The 25,809-nt window shown below is 41.1% G+C and overlaps 2 protein-coding genes across 3 annotated transcripts in view; one reads left to right on the forward strand and one right to left on the reverse strand.

The window, feature by feature from the left end:
- Positions 1-30: 30 nt before the first annotated feature.
- The window catches only part of LOC308064285 (UPF0669 protein C6orf120 homolog), a 361,466-nt gene continuing 335,687 nt past the window's right edge, over positions 31-25,809 (reverse strand). Inside the window, exons 1-2 of one of the 2 annotated variants that reach the window (XM_080388526.1) lie at positions 2,393-2,731; positions 31-989 (exon numbers count right to left, since the gene is read on the reverse strand). In XM_080388526.1, the coding sequence (XP_080244652.1) occupies positions 388-951 (564 nt within the window). In that variant the 5' untranslated portion in view covers positions 952-989; positions 2,393-2,731 and the 3' untranslated portion in view covers positions 31-387. Of the gene's footprint in view, positions 990-2,392; positions 6,241-25,809 lie in introns of those variants that run through there. The other variant, XR_013928325.1, reaches the window with a different exon arrangement.
- WDR27 (WD repeat domain 27) overlaps positions 6,238-25,809 on the forward strand; it is a 146,012-nt gene continuing 126,440 nt past the window's right edge. Inside the window, exons 1-12 of the mRNA XM_080388533.1 lie at positions 6,238-8,586; positions 9,381-9,522; positions 11,902-12,026; positions 12,496-12,609; positions 14,608-14,659; positions 15,802-15,872; positions 16,764-16,878; positions 18,192-18,324; positions 21,359-21,462; positions 21,885-21,952; positions 22,901-23,034; positions 24,401-24,477. Coding sequence (XP_080244659.1) covers positions 8,407-8,586; positions 9,381-9,522; positions 11,902-12,026; positions 12,496-12,609; positions 14,608-14,659; positions 15,802-15,872; positions 16,764-16,878; positions 18,192-18,324; positions 21,359-21,462; positions 21,885-21,952; positions 22,901-23,034; positions 24,401-24,477 — 1,315 coding nt within the window. The 5' untranslated portion in view covers positions 6,238-8,406. The remainder of the gene's footprint in view (positions 8,587-9,380; positions 9,523-11,901; positions 12,027-12,495; positions 12,610-14,607; positions 14,660-15,801; positions 15,873-16,763; positions 16,879-18,191; positions 18,325-21,358; positions 21,463-21,884; positions 21,953-22,900; positions 23,035-24,400; positions 24,478-25,809) is intronic.

The following is a 25,809-nucleotide window of genomic DNA, read 5'->3' on the forward strand; positions in this document are numbered from 1 at the left end:
TTAAAATATGCTCTAAACTGAGAGTGGGCATGGAAGTGCAGCAGTTTATTTCACTTTTCTTTATAAAAAAGAATAGAAAATACTGAATTGGAGTTGATTTTCCTAAGCACCTGTTTAAAGTTAACAAAATCCCGACTGTACATTCATTTTTAAGTGCTGATCTCTGAAGAACGCTGCAAATACTGTGCTTGCTGCTCCTTTTACCTATAGGGAAAGATTTACAATATAAAATTAAATATGGCTTTTTCCCCTGCTTCCCTTCTGGTCTAGGAAAAGTAACCTGAATACCTCTTCAGGAAACATAACAAAGAGTATTAAATATTACAGCAAGTCATTCGTGTTTGATTTCACAGGCTGAAGTGTGACTTGAGTCCAGTGTGTATCAATTTAAAAGAGAATTTCAAGTATTAATTTCAAGATCCCAATAAGTATAGTCCAGAAAACAGATTCCTCATCCTGAGATTCGTCTTCTGTAGACTGTGAGTATTTCTGGTGTGCCTCTACCTCCTCAGGGTTGTAAGAAGCCTCGCCAAATGGATACTGTACAACTGTTCGATCGTAGTACACTTTCATTTCAAACTCGCTTTCCAGGTGAGAGGGGTGGCCGTAAATCCCTATTCCCACGGGGCGGCGGAAGTGTGCAGGTACATGGACAACATCTTGGCCACAAGTTACAGACTGCAACTCGTATTCGTCAAAGCTGGGGTGAAGCGTCATATCAGATACATACAAGTCTGCATCGCCTTTTAAACTCCGCATCTGAAGTACTATTTTTCCCTCATGATTTAGTCTCAAATAGCTGTAGTTTCCTGCTCCAATCTGACCTTGAACAACATGAAGAAGAATCCATTCTTCAGGTACATCCTCTTCCTCAAAGGTATTTACCACAAATAGTACTTCAGCAGCCACAAATATTACCAGGATTCTTCTCCAGCGTGCTGCCATGGTCATAAGTTTTATTCAGACTCTTCCTGTGTCCTGTGTGCTACCTTGTGAACACAAAACATAAATCAGATTTTAGTATACTCCATTCTTGGGAGGAATCAACTTCTTTTTTTTAAAAAAAAAAATCGGCAATTTTTATAAATCCCCTCTGGTCCATACAAAGTTAAGCAACTTCAATTAAGTATGTTCATTAACTTTTCTTTTTTAATAGTAAAAAACCCCCACTGCTAAGATTCAGAGCTCTGTAGGATTAAAATGGCTTGAATTTCTTAAACAATCTAGCAGGTGTTCTTTCACCCAGAACTGACACGGAAACTATGGTTGCACTCTATCTGCATACATGCCAAATTTGACAGATACCTTGAAGAGATGAAACCCTCTAATGATTTTAGCTTCTGCTAAAAAAAAAAAAAAAAACAGTTAAAAATGAAGGCTTTTGCATTTTTGAAGAAGCTTAACTTTGTATTTAGGGCACCCTATTTGTTCTCCCAAAGACTGACGTTACCAGGACAAGGGGGAGATCGAAAGGACCGCTGCGAGGTTAAGGCTCTTATATGCTTTCCCCCCTCCTTGTTGCACACTCCTGCTCAAAGAGCCTGAGCGCGTCTGCAGCACTCCAGTCCTTCGAACAGTTGCACGAAGTTTGTGCACACAAAGAAGCAAGCTCTGAACCTTGCCAAAGGCTTCCGAAGTACACAGCTGGCTGAATTTGACATGCAAACCACAGTCACAGGAGCCACAAGCATACACGCTTGCATGTTTAAGAGGATGATTCTCATCCCCTCATTCCTTCCATAAGGACACTACAATTACCTTAAACATGAAAGCTACCAGTAAGTTGTTTTGTACCCTGCTAGCATCAAAGCAAACTGCATTACCTCCACCGAAATGTCACTTAAACCCTAGAGGTTTTACAGTTAAAGAGATCCAGGGGAAAAAATACACAAATATTTCCGTAGTTCCAAGTTTTCTGCCCCAGAGGCCTCTTATACTGCACGGCCACAATTATTCTGCAAAGACAGCATAAAAGAGGGAAGCACAGCACTCACAGAACCTGCCAGACTGACAAAACACCCTCGACAGCGACAGAAAGAACAGTCAGTCTCCTGCCTTTTGTCTCCCTGCGTCAGCGAGCTGCCTCTCGACCACTTTTAAATCCAAATGGTGAGGAAATACCCGAGCGGAGGAACAGGAAAAGCCCCGCAGCGGAGCAGAAGGTAGTTAAGTTGCCCAGGGACACAGGCAAGCCGCCTGGGGCCGGCCCGGCCAGGCCACCTCGGGAGACCTTGGACAGAGCCCGGGCGGCTCTGCCCGCCCCCGCCGGGACAGCCGCCGGAGCGCACGGCCGGCTCCGCTCCCGCCGGCTCCGGGCCCCGCCGGCGGCCCCGAGGGGCGCGGCAGCGGCTCCGGCGTAGCCCCGCCAGGCAGGGGCTGGGGCGCTGCTCACCTTACACCTGCCACGGGGCTCCGGCAACGGCGAGGCCGCGGCCACGGCGAGGCGGCGCAGCAGGCTCCGCGGACGTGCGGCAGCTCAGCGCGGCCGGGGCGCCGCGGGGAGGACCCACCCCGGGGCGGGCTGAGGCGGGCCCGGGCGGGCCTCGGGGCAGCGCGGCGGCCGGCAGGAGGCGGGCGGGCGCGGAGGCCGCCCCCTGAGGAGCCGGCAGGCCGGGCGGTACGCCTCGCCGCCCCCCCTGCGCGCCCGGGAGCCGCCCCGGGGCGAGCTGACGCCGGGCGGCTGCCGGCAGCGGAGGGCTTGGCCGGCGGGGGGACCGCACCGCCACCCACCGCCACCGCCGCGCTCCGCCGCCCCGCCCCTGCCCGTCCCCTCCCCGGGGCGGGGCGGCGAGCGGGACAAAGGCCGCGCCTCCCGCTATCGCGAGAGCTGCCCGGGAGCCGGGCCGGGCGGGCTGCGCCGAGCGGGCGGGGCCTCGGGCCGGCGCGTCCCCCGTCGCTGGGGCGCCCGGGGCTGGGGCGGCGGGGGCGTTCGCTGTGCGGTGGGAGGGGACCCGGCCCGGGGACGAGCCTTGCCTTGCCCCGGCCCGAGGCGCTGTGGCGGGACCGCGCTGGCAACGCGGAGCTGTGTCCGGCCGCAGGGTTCCTGGCAAGGCGGCGGCGCGAGGCTTCTGTGAAACCTGCCAAGCGGGGCGGGTCTGGTGCCCGTGCCATCGGCCACTGCCCCAGAGTACAAGGTACGAGAATTAAAAGACAATCAAATTTGAGAATTCCTGGCGGATGAGGCTATGAAACAAGATCGGGTTGTTTTCCAGGAACCAATATTAAACGATAAACAAAACGAGTTGTTTAAGCCAGTCCTAATATTTGTAAAGAACATCAGGCCCTTGTAGTCGATGTCACATTTTGGTATGAAAGTAGAGCAACATCTTCAACAGATGCCACTAGTGAAAACGTAAGGAAATATCAACATCTAAATGACCACATCCATGAATTAACGAATGCTACAGCCATCAGATCTAATGGCTTCCCTTGAGGTGCTGGAGGAAAGTAGCATCATGGTCGTTATGGAGCACTGGATGGACTTGGACCCTTCGGTTCCTAGCAAGAGAAGGCTGCGTGGCACCCACCTGACCAAGCACTCTTCTCTCCGCGTGACACTGTACACGTGCCTGCTAGGTATTCACGGGCCATTGTTAGATCTAGTCAGTTACAGTGATTTGTGTTTGCATGCTTGTTCATGCGTTATTGTTAAACCTTGCAAATTGTACAGTTGCTTATGGACCATAAATTAAATACCCATTCTCTGGTAGGTAGGGTTCAAGGGTAGTAGGTAGGGACATCAAGTGGGACGCGAATTCATGATTCATCACGTACTCCTCAATAAGACAAAATTTGCCAGTTCTGACTTAGGTGGATGGGCCACCTTTACTTACCCTGGAAAAGGAACATCTATAAATACATATGGCCCGAAGCAGGGGGGCCTTGCAGCACATCGGCAGGCGCCTGCGCTCAGCGCGGGCATGCTGGGAGGGCAGCAGCTGTGGATGTTGCATGCAGTGGCCGTGCTTGCCCCGGGTGGTTGGGAGTGGCGGGGTTCACGCTCTTGCTTCAGGGCATGCCTGGGGTGGGGGTCCCCATGGGAAGGGCATTGGCCCTTGTGAGGGTCAGAGTGCTGCAGGCAGGGGTCTGCTGGGGTGGGTGGGTGGGAGCTTTGCCCTAGAGCAGGCTGGGTCTGCGCTGGTTCCCCTGTCTCTCGGGGCAGTGCTCTCCCTGGCCTTTAGGATCTACCTGGACTATGGCTGGGGAAGTGGAAAGCTTTGCCATGTTGTTAGAGGGGATGTGTTTGGGGCGAGTGGGGGGCCATGGCTTCACAGCACCAAACACTTGTAAATTCAGTATAGTAAGATTTGCTTAGTTGTAAATTAAGAGTTAAGGGTGACACATTTGAGGAGGATGGTGAGACACTGAATGCCTGAGTATGTAGATTTTTCTACAACACACTAAGCATTTTTCACAATGGAATCCTGAAACTGGAGGAATATAATTTGATCTGCGCTGAAATTGGATGTAATATACCTACTGGAGGATAGGTTGCCCTTCAACAGCTAGTGAGTTTATTTGACTATCAGCATAAACGTGACCTAAGATCACAAAACAGAAAGCCATTGTGAGGAGAGAAAAAAAAATATTGCATTTGAATACCTGTTGATATCAGTAGTTACCTTAACTTGACTGAGCTCTTTAAAATTGTGAGCAAGATTGAAGGACTGAAATTGAAAAAAACACAAATCTGCATAGATTGTAGTGTTTACAGAGAGATTCACAGGAATCTGTGTATGTATCCCAACGTTCCTGTATCATCAGAATGAGCTAACGTTCTGTCTTCAAAGCTTTCTTGATTTCATAAAACTTGTTCTGTTCATTCCTACCTCAAACAGACTGCATAAACCCTTCAAATGTGGATGCTGTTAAATTTTAGCTTTATTAAAATCAATTTCAGTCTTATAAACAGTCTTATAGACTGCTTAAAACACATTAAAATCCTAAAGCTGATAAATCTCATTAAAGTTGTTCTTACAATGATTGAATATCGAGACCAATAGAAATACACTACAGACACAAAAGCATGATATGATAAGGAACTGCCATTTCCCTAAAATGCCCTAAAATTGTAACTTACTTCCCCCCCCGTGACTGTCAGTTCTATTTGAAATGGGTGGATACCCAAGCTGTGGGAACATGCTGGAGCCAAGGTCTTTTAGCGTTGTGTTCCATAGAAACAGGATGTTGCCAGGAGGTATGTTTCACGGGAGAGTGGTATCAATTTCTCATTGCACACTTGCATGTCACTAGTCTTCTCATGCAACAGTCACCTTGTCCTAATGGGGCAGAAATCTACTTCTTGTCATGTTACTGGATGAGTGGCATCTCAGCCACTGAGAAGCAACAGCACCAACTGGAAGGGCAAGAAGCAGTGATGGTCCGCACCTGTCTGAAGTGATCTCCATCAGATTGCCTTTTACTGGATCAGGGTCCAGCTGCAGGAAAGGAGTTGGTATTCCAATTCCTCTTTGGTAAGTCAAGAAATCAGTCCAAGATCTCTGATACTTCCTTGGATTGCTGCTAGCTCCCTAGATGTTACGGGCAGTAGGTTGTTGAAAGTATTGTAGCCAAAAACATTGAAAAATGAAAATATACTACAGTGAAAAGAATTGGGGAAAAGCCGTGGAAACAGTTGCAGACAAATATAAAATATGTTTCAGAACAAGTTCTTTACTCCTAGGAGTTGTTTGCCTGTCTAAACAACAGGGTTTTTCTGTATCAGAATTTATCTTTCTTTACTGGTGACTAAACGGTCATAACACATTCATGACTGTACCACTCATGAAAATTGTCATCAGCATGTCACAACCAAATTTTTCCCTAGTGTCCTGGTTTCAGCTGGGATGGATGGTTGGGAACTTAGTAGCTAGGACAGTGCTGCGTCTTGGCTATGATGTAAGAACAATGTTGGTAACACACTGAAGTTTTCAGTTGTTGCTGGGTTATGTTTATACTAAGTAAAGGACTTCTCAGTTTCCTTGGCCTTGCCAGCCAGAGGGCTGGAGGGGCACAAGAGACTGGGAGGGGACACAGCCAGGACAGCTGACCTGAACCAGCCAAAGAGGTATTCCATACCATGGGATGTCACGCTTGGTGTATAAACTTGGGGGGTTAGCTGAGGGGGGGATTGTTGCTCAGGGGCTGGCTGGGCATTGGTCAGTGGCTGGTGAGCAGTTGTACTGTGCATCACTTGTTTTCCTTTCTCCCTTTTCCTTTGGATTTTATCCTTTTCCCCACCTTTCCATTATAAGTGTTACTATTATTATTGTTATTGTTGTTGTTCTCACCTTTTTATTGTTTAAATTATTAAATTGTTCTTATCTCATCCCTTGAGTTTTACATTCCTTTCCAATTCTTCTCCCCACTCCTCTGGGTGAGGGGCAGTGAGCAAGGGGCTGTGTGGTGCTGGGGTTAAACGATGACATCTAGTATTCTCAGCTGTGAGTCACAGTTCAGAAAAGAAATAGTGTCATATGCAGCGCATTGGGTTACCTCTATGCAGCTGGTGCTTAATACAGTGGCTTTATCCAAATTTGCAAGGATGCATGAAAGAGAATATGGACTGGTACATTCTCCAGGCAAAACTAATGCAAGGAGATTGTGTTGTCAATGATAATACATATTACGTGCTCATATAGGGCAAAAATGCTTGTAGTGTTACAGACAGACATTCCTGTAGAAAGCATCTGTTTGAAATGCAGTTGAGGTAGGTACTGAGCCCACAGATTGATGGTTTAAGTTGGTGTGGATCAAAAACTTGATCATGGAATTGTAACTCAGGTTGAAAGGGACCTCCAGACTCCTCCAGCCCAACATCCTGTTCAAAACAGGTCTAATTAAATCATGGTGCTCAGGGCCATGTCCATTTGACTCCTGGACAACTTCAGGGATAGGCATCCACAACTTCTCTTCAGAAACTTGTCCCAATATTCAACCACCTTCATGGTATTTTTTTTTTAATAACGATAAAAATCCTGTCATCTACTTGGATTTTCCCAGGTTCCAGCTTGCCTCATCACTGAGCACCTCTGAGAAGAATCTAGCTCCAACTTCCCTATATTCTCCGACTATGTAGTTGTAAGCAACAATAAGGTCTTGGCTGTCTCCAGGCTGAGGCACCCTGTTTTTGCAGCCTCTCCTTATACATCACCTTCTCCAGCCCCCTGCCCATCTTGGTTGCCTTCTGCTGGACTTGCTCCAGTATGTCAATACCCTTGTACCGACAACCCCCAAAATGGACCCAGTACTGCAAAAGTGGTTTCACAAGCACCACACAGACCACAGGATCACTCCTGGGACCTGCTGGCTACCCTGCTACTAATTCAGGGTTTATTAGATCAGGTGGGCTGCCCCTGCTGCAAAGGCACCAGTGGTGCCCCACATTCAGCTTGCCCAGGAGGATCATAGAAGGGTTTGGGTTGGAAGGGACCTTAAAGATTACGTAGTTCCAACCTCCCTGCCATGGGCAGGGACACCTTCCACTAGAGCAGGTTGCTCAAAGCCCTGTCCAACCTGGCCTGGAACACTGCCAGGGATGGGGCATCCACAGCTGCTCTGGGTAGCCTGTGCCAGTGTCTTGCAACCCTCACAGTGAAGAATGCATTCCTATTAGGATTTTTTTAAAACAAATATTTTATTTATATTAGAAATTTACCTCATCTAAATCTACCCTCTTTCAGTTTAAAGCCATTAACACTTGTCCTATCACTACATATCCTTGCAAAACGTCCCTCTCCAGCCTTCTAGCAGGGCCCCGTCAGGTACCGGGGGGCCGCTGTGAGGTCTCCCCGGAGCCTCCTCCTCCCCGGGCCGAGCAGCCCCAGCCCTCGGCCTGCCTGCACAGGCCAGGCGCTCCAGCCCTCGCCCGCCGCCGCGGCCCCTCTGGCCCCGCTCCATCAGGGCCATGTCTCTCTTGTGCTGGGGTCCCCAGGCCTGGACGCAGCGCTGCAGGAGGGATGCCCGTGACAGCGGGACCGAACCTCTCTGCCCGACCCGCCGGCCACGTTTCTTGCGGTGCAGCCCAGGAACGGCTGTGCCGAGCCAACCCGCCTCGGCGCCGCCGCCATGTTGTCGAGGGGAACAGCGCGGCGCGGCGGGGGCGGATCGCGGCGGGGGCGGATCGCGGCGGGGGCGCTGCAGAGGGCGCGGCGGAGCCTGAGGCGCTGCTGGCTCCGCGCACGGGCTACAGGAGGCTTGTCCCGCTCGGCGACCCGTCGGCGACGCTGCTGCCGTGGTTACGGACCGGCCGCGGGCGGGCGGCGGGACCGGGCGGGCCGGCTTGTCCCGTCCTGGGGGCGAGGAGCCGGGCGGGCCCCTCCGCCTCCGCGGCCCTGGGCTCACCAGCGGTGAGTGGGCAGCCGGTGAGGCGAGGCGAGCCCCCTGGGGGCCTTTTCCAGCCGTAGGATGGAAGGTAACGGGGGCCGTTGTTCTGGAGGAAGCCGCGACCCAGACGTTGTCTGCGAAAAACACTTGTTTAAGTCGCAGCTCTCCGGGTGTCTTGTCCAGCTGGCGTGTGGCCACCGGCACTGCGCTTTCCCTTTGGACTGCAATGGGTTGTGCGTCTGGAACGCAGAGACCGCTGAGGTAAAACCAGAACGTACCCGTTCACAGGCTGCCATTTCAGAAGAAGGCTTAAAAGGAATTTATAAACAAAATATCTGAGGGTAGTGTAGGAGTGTCAGGCTCCACTTTAATGCTAGGAAGATAATAGCATTTGTTAGGAACTTTTTACCGTGAGGAGAATAATATAAACACTTGTGGTCTTCTGCTCACTCCTGCCCAGTGCGGCAGGGGAATTGGATGGGCAAAAGTGAGAAGTCATAGGTCAGTCAAGATCAAGACAGTTTAACGAGTGAAGGAAAGAGGAAAAAAAGGAGTGGTACGAAGGCTCACCACCTCCTACAAGCAGACCAATCTCTCTACAGGCTTCACGCAATACCCACTTTTTAGAAGACAACACCCCAGCCCCCCAACGCCTTCATCCAATCCCCCAGCTTTATTGCTAAGCACATGTGGCTGTGCCCCCTCCCAGTCTCTTGTGCATCCCCAGCCTGTTTGCTGGGGAGGGACACAGTGTGAAAAAGAGAAAGCCTTGATGCTGTGCAAGCAGTGTTTGGCAACAGCTAAAACATTGGTGTGTTATCAATGCTGGTTTTGTCACAAAATCCAAAGCACTGCACCATTCAAGCTGCTATAAAGAAAGTTAACTCCATCCCAGCTACAGTCACATTGTAGCTGATCGAGTGATTTTGAAACAATAAAGAAAAAATAGTTATTGCTTTGTTAATTGCATGTACATTATCAATTTTTAATTTTGTATTGTTCATCGTCTTAGTTTGAAATGCCTCATTTAACTTTTCTTTATCCACATTTTTCAGCCATTACATTTGTCAGGACATCATTACTCAATTTCTGCATTGTCATTTGGAAGTAAAATCAAACCACTTCTTGTCTGCTCTGCTTCTCGTGAACGTGTGATAGTGTGGAATCTTGATGAATGCACGCAGAAGGTGAAAGAAGGTAGAGTATTATTGATAGAATATATACATATTATATATATATGTAAAAGAAGTGATGCAAAGGCAATTGCTCACCACCTACAAGCAGACCAATGCCCAGTCAGTCCCTGAGCGACAGCCAAACAGCCATCTTAGAAGTCAGCCCCACAACACCTCCTTTTCTTTCACTGCTCCTTCCATAAAAAGATCATCTCTGAGTAGCGTGTGTTAACCACTCGGATTCAGCAGCCCTGACAGTGATAAATCGCGCTTTATTTCTCTGTTGCTCTTCTTCAGCAACTCCGAGCCACGTCAGGCCGGTAGCCCAGCCGACCTGACCACCAGATCCTCTCAGAAGGCCCCGCGCTAAGAGCCCCCGCACCGCAGGCGGCCGCAGCCCCGCAGCGGACACTGCGCCGGGGCGCGGGGGGCAGCGGCGGGCGGGTGGCGGCGGCCCCTCCGGTGCGGCCCGGGGAACTGGCCAAGGTGCTGCCCGGGAACCGGCGAGCGCGGGCAGCCGCGGGGGAGCCGCGGAGAAGCACTGCAGATCTACCTACCGCTGTGGGGTAAAACGGGGAGAAAAATTCCCAGCCATAGCAGTCCTGCATAACTGAACATGCAATGCCAGTATAACTAAATGCTGCCTTTTCTGAAATATCTGTAGAAATAGTGTTTTGCATCCTGCTTTGTCTAGTCCTGCCTCCTCTTCTGCTGCTGCCTGGGACACTGTTGTTGTGTGTCTGTGGAGCAATGCAAGTATCTGGGAGGAGAGCACATGAGTGAAAGAAAGTTGTGATAACATAACACAAAGAAAGCAGAAGTTCTAGTGTCCTGACCACCATCTTGCTTTGGAACCTCAACAAATGGTGTTAGATCCTAGGAAGCAACTCTTCAAGTTTAAATTGATTGGAAAGTAGAGGGATAATGAAAGAAAGGGAGCAAGACCCCCAGGACTTACTGGAGTCCCAAGGACACTGTGTCCAAAATATATTGTTATGGCATGATAATCGAGAGGTATTAGAGTCCGCCTTTGGTGTCAAAATTGAGAGCTGCATGGCATTGTCCAACACAGTTAAGTTTCCTCCTTGTTACCTGTAGTAGAGGTTTGCCTATGATTTAATGTGTGGGACCTGTCTCTTGTACTCTACTGCATGTTGAATTTGCAAATCTACATATTATGAAAATTAATATTGCAAAGAAAAGTGAACAAATCAAGTGTTTTTATAATAAATGTCATTATTACATTTAAATCCTTGTAAGAATAACATAAAGAATAAAAGAATGCTTTAGGGACTGGGCATAAAATGGGACTATGATTTTGGAGGAAACAGAAATAGAAGTTAGGAATAGACAGTTAATGGCAGGCAGATAAAGAGTATGTGTAGTTTCAATACGAAGATACTTGAGAGCCAGATTCTCTGCTGCTGGGTTTTTTATCTCTTTTTCTCTCTATCTACAGACTCATCAACAGATGCTGTATAGTCTTTCTCTTCCCAGACTGTGATCTGCACAGTCTTTACATGTTTTCTCAGTTCTTATCAACTGTATCAAAGTAGTTAAGGAGTTCTTTGTGTGATCCATCTCTCTATCCTGGTAGATCTTGACACATTAATCAATTGTAGAAACACTCCACAGCATCTAGGATGAAACCTAGAAAAGGACAACTGTAGTTGTTATGCCTGTACGCTAGTTAATTTGGTGCCTATGAAATCCTAAAATTTAATGAGATGTCCAATACCTCCTCACATTGTTAAAGGTAGCATCATAAAATACAGATCTGCAGAAACCAGACTGCTTGAATCAGTGAGATGTCCAGAATGAAATTGTGAAGAAAGGCATAAAATATGAGTCTCTTCTCAAACCTAGTCTTATCATCTGACTCAGTAATGACATTTAGCCGTGTACTTCGTCTTTCAGTGCTTTCCCACAGAAGAATTAAAACCAAGAGAAGGAAAGTTCCCCTTACTCAATAGCTGAGTGCCTGGGATATTCTCCTGGAATACAAATCCCTGTTTTGCTGGGCTTCAGTCAGGGTTTCTTGTCTCCAAAATGAATGTGGCACTACTGGGTTTCTTGGGCACTTCACCCTACTCCAAAGATCCTGACCCTGGCAGTCTTTGATGGAAGGACGATTTGATGGGCACACTTGTTATTAGTACCTCAAAGAGTACCAGATCCTGTCTAGGCAACAAGGCAGATGGAAGGATCCTGCTGGTGCACAGTTCTGTGCTTTGCTTCCCAATAGCCTGCTATAATTAAATTGTGGGTTGTTCTGTACATCATCCTGACAGAAACTGGCATAGCTCTGTGGTTAGATAACCACCATGCAAAGTTTCTAAGAATCTCACTGCACCAGAGTTTTATATTTCATTGAGTATCAATAACAATAAAATTTCTGCAGGATTAACACCTCGAGGAATTGTTATAGGAACTCTTTTGGGAATGGTACTTCATGTAAGATTTAGTCCAGATGATCAACAAGTGGCGGTATGTGCTGGAAATCGGATCTACATGTTAAGTGCAAAGGTGAGATAGCATTCTTTGTAGCCATGGTATTTCTTTAACTTACTTACTTTAAAATAAAATAATGACACAGAAATGTCAATATAAACAAGCAAAAGCATTCATTTTTCTCATATAGATGAAAACAAGTATGAACTAATGCTTGATAAAACATCATATACCAGATAGAAGACTAGGTTAAAAAAGTTGAAGTGAAACAATATCTCAATAACTTGGAAGATGAAAACATTCTGAGGGCATCTGAAACATTACTCTGATATCACTCATTCTGAAGAAGCAAATGTCATGCATAGTGGTTTTGCCAGCAGGATGATATACAGGGCTGCAGTTTCAATAAGAAACATATTATTGCATTAATATTTTAAATGTGAATCTGACAATTTTTAGCAACAGTTACTAATTATTGAAACATTTAATTGTCATTTTTCATTTTAAATCTAATCTATTTTTATTTTGACTTGCCTCATCACAGAACGAAGCTATACTAGCTGAATTGGATGGCCACCTGGCTCCAGTGACTGCTGCTGAGTTTTGCACATGGGAGAAAAGTATGCTTATATCGGTGTCAGAAGACAGAACCTTTAAGGCAAGGAAATTGTGGAGCTGCACTTTAAAAACATAGAATTTAGTGAATATATGAAGTTGTCTTTTTTCCCCTTCAAATGTTTTCTGAAGATTAAGCAAAAACCGTCTTTGACTTTATAGAGATTGGGACATTTTTCTTGGTTTCTTGGGAAATTATTGTAAAAATTAATTACTTTTTTAAAAAAAAAGAATATTGCAGGGTTCGTGTACTCAAAACTTTCCACAGTGAAGTGTGAAATGTGGCGATTATCTGGCATATGGAAAGAAAATATTTTGATCACCTTGGCTGTAAGTGAAACATTTCAGATATGCTGAAATGAAAGAAAGCATTTCAGTTTGAATCTGCTGACATTGATTGGAATTCCCCTTTTGGGAATATGGTTTTGAGTTATTGTATGCTGGTAGGTTTTTTGGCCAGACAACATTTTATATGATGACACCATGGGTTGCTGCTGCTGTACATGATGACAATAGAAAACAACTTAGTAAGGGGAAACAAGGAGCCTGAGTGAACCCAGGTATATCTTCCAGGAGATACTGAGGGCGGGGAGTGTACCTTGATTAGATACAGTTTAGTCTACAACTGATTGTCCTCTATACAATTCTAAAAGCAGCCCAACATTTAGTTTTACAAGACAAAGTAAAATTAAAATTTGCTATATCAAAGGTTCGGTGTTTTGGGTTTTTTTTTTTTGGTTTTTTTCCCCTTAAATTTAATTTTTATGTAACTCTCTGTTCTAGATAAAATGTGATTTTGATTTTTGTCCTGGTCTTGGACAAAAAAAAATGCTGATTGAGTTGACATTTTAGAAATATTAATAATTACGACTTTCTGATTTGTTTCTTATTTTGTATATGTTGATCTAAGGAGTTAAGGTAAAAATGGATGAAGGAAAAGATATACATGCTTCTTCTTGCTAATTTAATGAAGACTTGATAAACTATACAAAATTGTAATGGATAAGTTTTTGGTTTTGTTTTTTTTTTTAAGATAAAAGTTGGGACTAAAATGAAAATCAACTGAAAATATTTTGCAAGTCTCTCAAATAATTTAGTAAATAAGTCTTCAAATTTCATTTTCTCTGCCTGGTTCTCCAGATCAGGAGTAATTATCTGAAAGCAGCCATGCTAAGCCTATGATGGTTGGCTGCTGTGGTTGCAGGACATACAGTGTCCAAAACATTATATTCTCTTAGCTATTTTACTTGGTTAAAGAAATGGAATAGATGAGAATCTCTTGAGAGAAATTTGTGAAACATAATCTTAGGAAACAGCTTTTCAGAAGAATGATGTTTACATTCAAAGAGACACAAAACATGAACAAAGACAAAGTCTTGGGAGCTAAACAAAAGCTCACAGACATGTTCAGAAAGCGGGGACTGTCTGGCTGTGAATTTTCCAATCCCATCTGTGATAGCTATGATAAATGTAGTGGAATTCCTTTTGGAGAGGCAGGCTCATAGAAGTAACGACACGAGAGGAAAAATTTGGTTTTATTTACTTTTCTTAACTATTAAGCATAAAATGCATCACTTAGCAACAGTCATGTTAGTAATGAAACATGATTTATGTGTGGGTCTGTAGATCAAAGTATCATTATTTTTAATAAAAACCTCTTATCCCAGAGCCCAATATGAAAATTGTGAAATTATGCAAGCTCCCTGTGCAAAATCTAAAACAAGTTCAAGTATGTCTTTTCATTAATTTAGCTTAAGTCACTAAGATATTAACTAAGCAAAGATTATAATAAGTACTTCTAATTACTTTGTGTATCCGTATCTGGATACACATTTTCACTATGGATACTTCTCAATTAAACAAAGCCCTACATGGTTAGAAAAAAATGCTGAAAAAACCCTTACCGTACTGCATCACTTTTAATGGCTGCATTTCTCTGTTTTAACCACATGATGGCTGTTGAAGTTTGTGTTTGCCTTAAAGATCTTGAGTAGATGCCTATATTTACTGTTTGTTGTTTTTTTTTTTTTTCTTTCTAAAGGTGTGGGACTATTCTAGCGGCCAGTTAATATATCAGTCAGGAGTATTAACGGGTAAGTTTTCTTTTTATATGTACTTCTTCATAACAAAAAATCCTCTCTCCAAAAAATAATATAAAATTATTATAGAAATATTTAGTTGATTGAGTGAAGATAACTCTAGGAGACTACATAGTAGTAAACACATTATCCTTTAAAGCCAGTAGTAAATAGATTTTTCTTTAAAGTATCCTTCTGGATAGTTTAGCGTACTTTCATAAACAGCTGGTTTTGTACAGCACACAAAGGGTGTGCATGTGACTATTGCTGTTTGCTGAGACATACAAACGGAGCTCTCTTGTAGGTACAGTCCCACTGTCTGAGTACTATGTGCTTGTTTTCTTTCAAGTTTTCTATATGACATGGAAGGAAACACTATACCATATGTAGATTTATTAGCAGTGCCTGCAGTGGATGGCATATACTGACTTTAAAGATGAAAGGTACTTCTGTGGAAAGATGAGAGCAAAAGAAGAGAAGAGGAGGAGGGCAAGCATTATCTCTGGTGCAGCAGGGACCCCTCCTTCAATAGCACCTTTCCTACAGGAACCATATAGTTTTTAACAGGACTTGCTCAAACTCCCCTTTGGTTGTTCCTGCTTGTGGTGCTGTTAGTGGTGTTTGGGTCACACTTTGGGTGCATGAGCTGCCTGGAGGTTGGTTGTTAAGCTTTGTGCATATGTATTATTGGACGACCTCATGGAAACTAAAAGCTAAAACCACATGGTAGGAAAGGAGAGGAAGAAGGGGTGATTCCCTCTTGGTTGCCTGTGGCAATTCTTTCCCTTGAAAACCTTCCTTAATTGTAATATCAGGGTTTTCACGTGCAAGACCATGAGTATGACAGCATGGGAACAACAAGAGAAAACTACTGCCACAGGGGCTCTGAAAACCATGGCACAGCAGCTTGGGTGAAAGGGTGCAGAAAACCGCTGCCATGGCAGCTTGGATGAAAGGCAGGTCACAGACCTGCAAATGGAAAACCCTTAACAATGCAAAGACTAAAGCACACAAAGCATTGTGCAACTATAAGGATTGCAGTAAGGAATTTTTTCACCCATCTTTATGAATAGGAGGATTCAATTTTGGATCATGTATTTTAGTTAAATATCTGATTTGTGTCTGCTCTGGAAATAACTTTATCTTTTCTTAAGCAGCATTTCCTTTGCTAAGTCTGCTAATCGATGAAGAAAATAAACAGATTATCACTGGATGCGTTGAGGGACAGGTAAGTATTACCTATCAAACTTAGCCTCTATCTCAAAACAGTCAACTATTGTTAATGTATCTGTCTATAAAAAAACTTCACAATCTGCATACATGTTTAGAACTGTTACAACAGTTATTTTAGTAAGCATAATTCAATGCTTTGAGCATAAACCATATGTGGTATATAAGACCTCTGTTACAAAATGGAAACTTTTTCCTGAAAATCAGGGAAGTTTTTAAGAGCACAGTCAGTGATTATATAAGAAGAGTACACTTAGAAGCTATAAATGTATCTGTTTTACAAGAAGAAAAAGGTGAAATATAGGATTCTCCTATTTCGGCCAAGGAATGAAACACAAGACAATAAATGGAAGAGGCTGATTTCAGCATGTTGGAATTCTAATAAAAATGTTATAAATGTGAATACACATTTCACTTCCTTTTTAATGTAATGTTAAGAATAGATTTACATGATGTTTTCCACCTGTTTTCCTTCAGTGTTACCGTTCAGTGAATTGTGAAGAAAATTAAGGATTTAACTGTAGTGATTCTTAAAAAGAGAAAGGTATAAATGGAATTCATGTACGAGACAGTGAGCAATTACATGCAGGTTACCTGTGATTTGATTGTGGGAAATAGTCTATGAGGATTTTTTTTTAAAGATATAAACATATCAGAATTAGGTGTGCAGTTAAAATTGATAATGACCCCTATTGCTAATATTGAATATATCTTTTGATAATCTTAGAAATGCATATAATTGAATTTCTGGTTCAAAGTGATATTCCAGATTCAAAAAATTTTTAGTTATATCAACAGTTTTCAATATTGGACCTTTAGTTTGTATTCATGTAAGATTTATATTTAACATCAAAAGCTTATTGCAGTTGCTTTTTTGCTTTTCTTGCAGCTTTGGATCTTCAGTTTAATCAGTGATCATAATTACCGTTGTGTAGCACATATCAACTTAAAGAAAGAAGAAGAGAAATTCTGTAATAAAGTGTGGAAATCTGGAAAAGAAATAGGTAGCACAGTGCTTCTAGAATGCTGCTTATGATATGTTCTAGTTGTAATTGACTACTGACTGTGTGCTTTTTATGCCATGAGAATTTATTATAAGTGATGGAGTTGTGAGTCTCAGACTGTGGCATGGAATTCTTACTGAAGCTGATATGAAGTTGGGTATTGGCATATCTGGAAGGAATTATTTGACATAACGGGAAAAATTATTCATGTATGTCTATAATAAAATCTTGACCAATGCATCTACTTATAAAATATTACATGATGTGAACTATTAAGTATTTGGGTTTTATTGAATTCATTGCCCAAGTCTTCAGTGAGAAAAGAATTGGTGCCTAAAAATTCATCCATTGTTTAAGTGGAGTACCATTTCTCAGTTACCTTTGAAACTTCTAGGAATCTATTTTTTAATTACTATTATTCTTCAATCCATGCTGCTGCCTCCATGGTATCATATTTCCCTGACTGTGCTATTTCTAGTGGTATATAACATGAGTACTTGTAAGTTTTTAAAGACTGCGCTGGTAACCTCAGCGAGGTGATTCCATCTTTCCGAATGAGGCAGTCAGACTAGCTGCAGTGAGCTGAGGTCCTCATAAACACAAGCAGGAAAGCCTTTTCTTTAAGGAAAGGCAGATCTGGTTTCCCTTGCTTGTTCTTTTTCTGGCCTTAATGACTGTTGTATTAGCTGCCTAGATTCAATAATCAAAAATCTGTCCAGATTCAATAATCCTGAGGTCCTAACCTAATGAGAAAGACTACTACATTTCTTGTTAATACTTAAAATATATGGATATCACTTTGATCTTTGGATTTTTGAGAGTGATGTAGTGTCTGTGCCTAATGCTGAGTTCTGTGCTATTAGTTCCTGGGTGTGAATTGCACATGTGTAATGAATTGGAGACTCCTTGGGAAGGTGAAAAGGAGGTGGCTTTCCATCTTGTTTTTGGATTATGTTGTAACCGTAGTAACAAGCAAATTTTCAGGCTAAGTGGAAAAGTACCCAGTGTATTTAAGTGTGGTTGGAATACAGCTTTTGAAGTAACTTTTTGAGATAAACACATCTAAATTCTGCCAACTACTTTTCAGTCCTTAAGTAGGCTCTTCGTATTTGAAAGAAGATGGTATTAAAAATAATGTAATGAGGACAAATATCTCAAGAGGGCTGGCTCTTAGGATATATCCATCTTTTGAAATAGAAACTTCTTGAGTGTAGTCTTAGTTCATGCTACTTTACTACATCCAACTCTCTTGAATCCTGTCTGTTTCCTTTATTTCATTGTTGATAGTTAGTATTGTTGATTGTTTTTCTTAGGTGAAGCGCAAACTACTTCCAAGCTTGGCAAAACAAACAACATAAGACCAGAAGGATCAGTGGAAACATCATTGCCTATCCTCTTAATTGAACACTGTGACTTTTTAGCATGTCTCCATAATGAGGAAAACATGTAAGTCCTTTAAAATACCACCAAGTATTTGGCTGGAATCTACTCCTAGGAGTTCCTATTGGTTCTTGGATTATTTTCACTGCAACTTACTATTGTTTAAAAATTGCACTAGGAAAATTGAAGAATTTTTTAGTGATCTGCAAGTTTTTGTGGCCTACTTTTAGGCAGATAATATATACAAACTGATAAAAAGTTAAAAGTAGTTTCTAGTCTGAGAAGTAGTTTTATAAAAATGGCATTGGGAGTATCCATTTTAGCATCAGTTGATAACAGTTGATCAGGGAAGTTCAGTTAAAAAAAATTAAGAAGTCAATTAGAATTAAAATGCCAAAATTTTTTTTGTTTGCTTTCCTAAAGGAAATAAGCCTAATGCAGTCAGTCATGATGTGCCTGTATAAGTCTGCCTTCCAAATTTAAATAACTTTTGAATTATATAACCTGTTCTAGCCAAACATCTGTCAGACAAACATGTCAAAGCATGATGTTTTTGCTCCTTCCCATGGAATGAGTTGGGCAGGTAGAGGAGAGATACCTAAATTAATCCTTATATAAAATTTCTTTCATGAAGAGAAGTTTAACTGTATTATCAGGCACCTGGGAATCTGTTCAGGATAGTGCCACAAGGCAGTCTCATAGAACAACTTGTTTTTGTTGTTATTTATAAGTTTCATTTGGGTAAATTTCTCAGCCACATCACGTTTTAAGAAACTTGTTCCACCCTTTGCCCTACGGTGGGTTGTACAGATATAACTGATTAATCCTCTGGTTGTATATATAAACAATTTTTGATAAACAGAGAAGAATAATATCCAGAAGTCCTAGATAATTTTGTTTGTGTTAAACTGAAGTAACTATTAACAAACAGTTATTTTCATGATGCCTACATTTTCACTGAGAGGGAGGAAGTGGTAATTTTTAAGATGTACATCTTATACATACTTTAATGGAATGTCTGAACTCTAAGGCCAGTAGATGAATTATTAAAGTCTTATTGCTTGTATAATACCACTCTCAAATCATCAAAACTTTGTCTTCATCAAAACCATAGGTTTGATTTGATCTACAGCACATCTTTAAAGATGGCTAGTTTTCCAGTGATAAAGTTTTCACCATGTCCCCTAGTTAAGTTGTTTCAGCAACTGACTCTTTCCATTTTACTTCTGATCTTTTCATGTACAGCCATTGGCTCTTAGTATGTTTTTTATTCTGATAGTCTACAGCTAGCTACTATCACGTTCCCTCCTTGCACAGAAAATTGTGGCTCAAGAGCAAGTTATCTCTAACTTCTGGATTAAATAGTTTGCGCATTGTATAGGGCATGTTTTCTGTAACATTTTTAACATTTGCTTTTGAATTTTTTTTGTATTTAGTCTCATTTCTTTTTCAATGGCCTTTACGACATGGTTGCCTGAAATGGATCCACAGTAATACATTAATTGAAATAATTTTCTGAACTGGTATAACATCACGTTGCAATACTCACCTAATACTGCCTGGCATTGTACATATAAGAACTATCTAACCTTTCACGATCACATGACAGTTGGAGGTTTTGTTCTGCTTATAAACAACAATGACCATTATTTTGTTACTATTAATCCAATTCCATTATCTTTTGTTTTTAAAGTTTTGTATTTAGAACTTTTTTTCTGTTTAGTTTTTAAATTACCATGGGTTGGTTTTAGCAGATGGTTCAGGTTTTGTCTGAGCAGTCCCTGATTTACTCCTACTCCTGTCTGCAATGAGGTGCAACAGTGAAACATTTTTGCAACACTGATGTCCAAAAAATTACAGGTCTCATACTTCCCTAATCTATTTGACACTGAGTAATTTCATCACAGTGGATGACATTTTATTATTGTAAAGTAGGCATGAGATCAACTTCTTATATATATCACTTCATATCATTGTTTGTTATAACTTGATAGTGCCAATTCTTTATAAATAATTCAAAGAATTCACAAATTAAATCAGTCTGTTACTGCTGTGCATGAAAGTAGTACAAACAACGAATAAAACTATACAGAGCACATAAAAGTGTCACAAGCCAGAACTGAAACTGTTGTTCCCAGTCTGCTTTTTAGAGTATTTGACTGTTTCTGTTGTGGTGATGGGTTTTTTTGTTTGTTGTTGGGTTTTTTTGTTGTTGTTTGGTTTTGGTTTGTTGTTTTTTTTTTAATAAAGTATTAAGCCACTGTGATGAGTCTTTTTATGCCAAGTTTCAGCCTTTATATTTTTCCATACACTTACTTCAACTCTTGTGGTCTGACTTAACAAATCAAACCAGTAACTCTACTCACTCTGGAAAATTTATTGATGTCTATTTTCATTTACTGTGGCATCAAAACACTTCTAGTTTTTGGGAGTGACAACCATTATTTTTTTTATAATCATGTTATGCTTGATTACATTTTCTTCTGTGAGGGTGTTGACTGAAATTGTAACCAGTTGGTCTAATCTAAGGCTGAATTTCATTACTTAACAGCAATACTACTGCCACTAAGCACAGACAGAGACAGATATTCTAGGCTTGCTGGGGTTTTTCCCTCCTCTTAGGTTCTGCTGGTTTTTCTCTTGTACTTCAACTATGTACAAACACATGTTAAATTTCACTGCTTTTTATGTGTTCATATTACAGGTGATAAAACTAAGAATATATGTGGATTTGCCTCTTTGTCTGAATTACTCTGTGTATACAATGCTTTTACAGCATCTTCCAACTGTTACAAACCACAGCAATTTTTGAAGTATTTCATATGCTGCTTTAGACTTGCTGTGAGCACTTACATAAAATCAAGGATCGTGTTCTGTTCTTAGTTTTCAAAACTTAACCAATTTTGATTGAAAATTTTTACTTTGAGCTACAGATATTTTCAAAAATACTGTAAATTTTAAATATTTTTTTAATGTTGTTTCTTATTGTTGTACTGGGACTGGGTAACAAGTATTAAAAAAACCCTTTTGTTGTGTCTTGTATGGTTATAATGAAAGCTTCCTTATCATACTGAGATAATTTTTTCTCCTTTTTAAATAGATATTCTGCCCGGAATACTAGCTATTTTTGGATAGGAAGTTCTACTGGTTTATTAATAATAAATTCAGCAAACTTTGAATTAGAAGCTTTTTTATCTTACAAAGGTATGATTATAAGATACCTGACTACACCATAATGTGATTACTTTCCTTTGTTATCTGATTAAATTGTATAAGAATTAGTTTGTGAAATAGCAGAATAAGATTGGAGCTAATTCTAATTATTTTTTTATGTTTTTCTGGCACTTCCGACTTGTCTCAGAAGATGTGTTGGCACTACTAGATTTCTGTAGAGGCTAGGAATGAATTTTTATTTAACTTTGCAGTTTGTAAGTGTTAAATACAAGGAATGTTATTCTGTACCTACTTTATCATGGGGGGTTAAGTTAGAAGGATATACATTGAAGACAGTGGATTATGGTGGTCAGATTAGTATGAGTAATTTTTTTTTCCTGCCTTAGAGATGATAGCTTTTTTCTTTTGAAATGCAAATACAATTTTATAGCACTGTGTTTTTTTTGGTAAAGATTACAGCAACCTCAGCATTCGCTTTGCCAGATCATGTGCATTAACAAGGCAGGCAGTTAATGGAAAGGTGAGTATGCAGTAAACATTGATTTAGTGCATGTTTACATTTCTAGTTATTTTCAATAAATATTAGTTATGCATTTTATTTACAAATTAATGTACACATTTATTTTGCTTGATGTGAATTACACAGTCGTTTCTCTGGAGAGGGTTTATTATTTAGGGAATCTACTAGTTTAAATAGCTGGGTAGCTTTAAAGCTCTCACAGTTTGTATATTGTCCAAAGTGATTAATACGCAAAAGGTGAATTGCTTTTTATATGGTTCAGTATGTACCTTGAATGTCAAGAAAGGCCATTGGGGAAGTAGAGGCAATCTTTTAGGGGAAAAAAAGATATGAGCATTGTTGCACCTTGTTTCTCAAACAAATGTTGGGATGAAAGGCTTTTGCATCCCTCCAGGAAATCTGTGAAAACTATTTGAGTTGTGAGAAAAATTCTATGGAAAGTCACTAAATGTGCTTTTAAGGAAATGAAAGGCATTCTTGACTGTATACTCCATTTTATGTTACAGTTTTCCTACAGAACTGAGCTCAATCTATGCCTTTCTACATATTTAACACAGCAGTGTTTTGTTTAAAAGGAGAATTTTATTTTAAATTCATCTCTTAGCATATTCTCAGCATGTCTCTGAAACCAATCTTTCTTCCATGTGTTTTTCTTTTCTCAAACTCTTATTGCAGAAGTAAGTCTGTTGTAGAAAGTATTGGAATTTCTGTGGCTGTTATATATGCAAGTCTGTTAAGGTACTTATTTAAGCAACACAAGTATATTTTTGAAGGACAACATTAACCACTTTTTACTGTTTAATGCTCTGCAAGACTAAACCTGTGGATATTTTTGACTAATTTTCATGAATAACAGAAAGTGATTTCATTTTCCATTATAAATTCTTCAGTGTTGGAGCTTAAATTATGACTTAAATGGGGTGTTATTTTACGGTATAATTGCTGCAGGTTTTGTGCTTGATCACCTCGATGTTTGAAGATATGATTGCAGTGTTGGAAGTTAACTTTGCTGCATTGGTGAGAACTCAGCAGAGTGATGTTCTCCTACGTAGAAGTGAGAACAGTCATTCAGTTATTGCTAGGTACAGAATAACTATATGTTTTTTCCTCTGAGTTGGATTATGCATTCATTTTCCTGACATTGAAGTGCATCACATGGTTTTGTAGTGCTATTTGTTGACATGGTTTTATTTTACTTCTTTTCCTGTCATGCTTTAGTTTATTGAGTAGGAGAAATCACAGAATGGTTGAGGTTGTAAGTTACCTCTGCAAGTCAGCTTGTCCAACTGCCCTGCTCAAGCAGGGTCACCTACAGTCCAGTGCACCATGTCCAAACAACTTTTGAATATCTCCAAGGAGGGAGACACCACAACCTCTCTGGGCAACCTGTGACAGTGCTCAGTCACCCTCACAGCAAAAAAGTGTTTCCTGGTGTTCAGACAGAACCTGCTGTGTTTCAGTTTTTGCCCATTGCCTCTTGTCCTTCCACTGGGCACTGGGCGCAGAGCCTGTCTCTAGAGTCTTCCTTACAGCCATCTACTGGTGCATAGGGTTGTTCCTTCCCCAGCACAGGACTTTTCACTTCCCCTTGTTGAACTTCATGAGGTGGCTGTCAGCCCATTTCTCCAGCCTGTGGATGTCTCTCTGGATGGCAGCACAACTTTCTGATGTATCAGACACTCCTCTCAGTTTTGTGTCAGCAAATATGGTGAGGGTACTCTCTGCTCCTTCATCCCTATTATTAATACAGATGTTGAACGGAATTGGACCCGTTATTGACACCTGGGGTACTCCATTACTGGCCTCCAACTAGACTTTGTGCCACAGGTATCACTCTGGGCCTGGCTGTTCAGCTGGTTTTCCATCCAAATCACTGTGTGCTCATCTAGCCCATACTTCATCAGCTTCTCTAGGAGGATCTTATGCAAGAGAGTATGGAAACCCTTACTGAAGTCAGACAATATCCACTGCTCTCCCCATTTCTACCAAACAAGTCATTTTATTATAGAAGTTTATCAAGCTGATCAGGCATGACTTCCCCTTGGTGAATCCATGCTGACTGCTACTTTCTTGTCCCTTATGTCTCTGTAAATGATTTCTAAGAAAATACTGGCATCTTGAAGTTAATAAACCCCCTAAAATATACACTAAAGTGCAGATTTCAGTGCTTATAATAAAATCATCAGTTAATCTTCACAGAAATGGGATTTAACATGTAAATGCAATGGTTTGTGGATCTAGTCAGGGACAAAGCTTGTCTGGGCTGCTGGGTATCTGAGCTGATAACTAATCCACTATGCCTAGGTATTTATGAAAATCTCACTAGTATCAGATGTATTCATACACACATGCACAGAAATAGCTGAAAAGAAGTGTTGACACCTTTTCCTAATCTTATGCTTTTCTTCATTGGATTGATCGATTTTTGTGCTTGGTTTTATAACTTAGGTGTTCTTTATTGATGAATTCTCCGTTGTGTAAAGGTTTAAAGAAAAATCTGAAAGAACCTTCTAGTAAAACATTTGGTAAGTGTAAACCATTCCTGAAATGAATTAATAATGTTATATTTTTAATAACAGTAACAGACTCACAACTGGCTGGTGCCTAATACAATCAATATATTGATTTCTGTTTTAAACATATTGTGTTATATTTTTATTCTAGTAGGAAGAATTTTATAGTTCTAGTAGTATATCATATCCTACATATGTACTTGTAGTGAAAATGATGATAATAAGGTATTTTTTTTCAAAAACAATCCTCTGAGAACTTTCTGTGGATTTTAAAAGAGTTAAATAATGTAGAATGTTTACAGTTTTCAAAAGTATTTTTTTTCCATAGCATGCTATATATTTTTCTGTATAATTTGTAATATTTTCTTCATTTTGGTTACCTGTTTTTGTTAATTTCATTGTCCTGAATAGTCTTTTGTCAATACCTGCAAGTTTAGAAGTTAATTTTTGCCTCAGTTTCTTACTGCTTAAAAAAAGACAGATCTGACTTCCAGTTGCTGTTGAAGTACTTCTAGCTTTTTTGCTTAGCAACAGTAAAGCGAAGTCCTAAAATAGTTACAAAATAATTGTTTCATCATCACCTTTTCTTTAGGAAAGATGTAAAAATACTGGTAGCTGTAGATATGAAGAAATAATCTATTTTTAATATATTGATTATACTTGTTGGACCTGTTAGAATGTCAAAGGCTGTCTTTAATGTTATATGATATTCTGAGAATGCATCTACAATGTTTTAGCTAGAATTCCAGGCTGCTTCGGACACCCAGCACTGACAACAGTACTACTCTTGCTGACACCTCATGCTCAGATAGATTAGGTGCTGTAAAGAGATCTCATGGTCTCTTAGGGCAAGTGGTGCTAGGAGCTTCCCAGGAAGGACCCTTTTCTGCCTCGTTGCTACATAAAAAGAAAGGAAAGCTGGTGGGAGTTGAAAGAGCTTCTATCCTCAGCATAGGTAAATGTGTCCATGAGATCACTCCCAATGCACCTGAAGTTCTTCCCTGGGAATATCAACAAGATTCCCCCCTTTATGACATTTATATGATCAATTTGTTTCTGCTGATATGAAATGCTCATATTTAGTTTTGGGGTCGAGGCTGCCCTTCAAGCTTTTTAGTACAGCAATGTGAATGCAGGCATTAATGGCTTAAGCCACATAAAACCGCGAAGATTTATGTGTACCCACCAGCCAGTTTGTTAGTGATCTTTAGATGCATTCCATGTTCCAAATATAAGGTGTGAATATATTATAGCTAGTGCATATAAAGTCTAAGTATGAAATAGGCAACTAGAAAATATATTTGTGAATGATGAAAATAGTTCCTTAGAACAATATTCTTGTTA

The sequence above is a fragment of the Falco punctatus genome (genome assembly GCF_963210335.1).
Source record: "Falco punctatus genome assembly, chromosome: 5".
Taxonomy (NCBI): Eukaryota; Metazoa; Chordata; class Aves; order Falconiformes; family Falconidae; genus Falco; species Falco punctatus.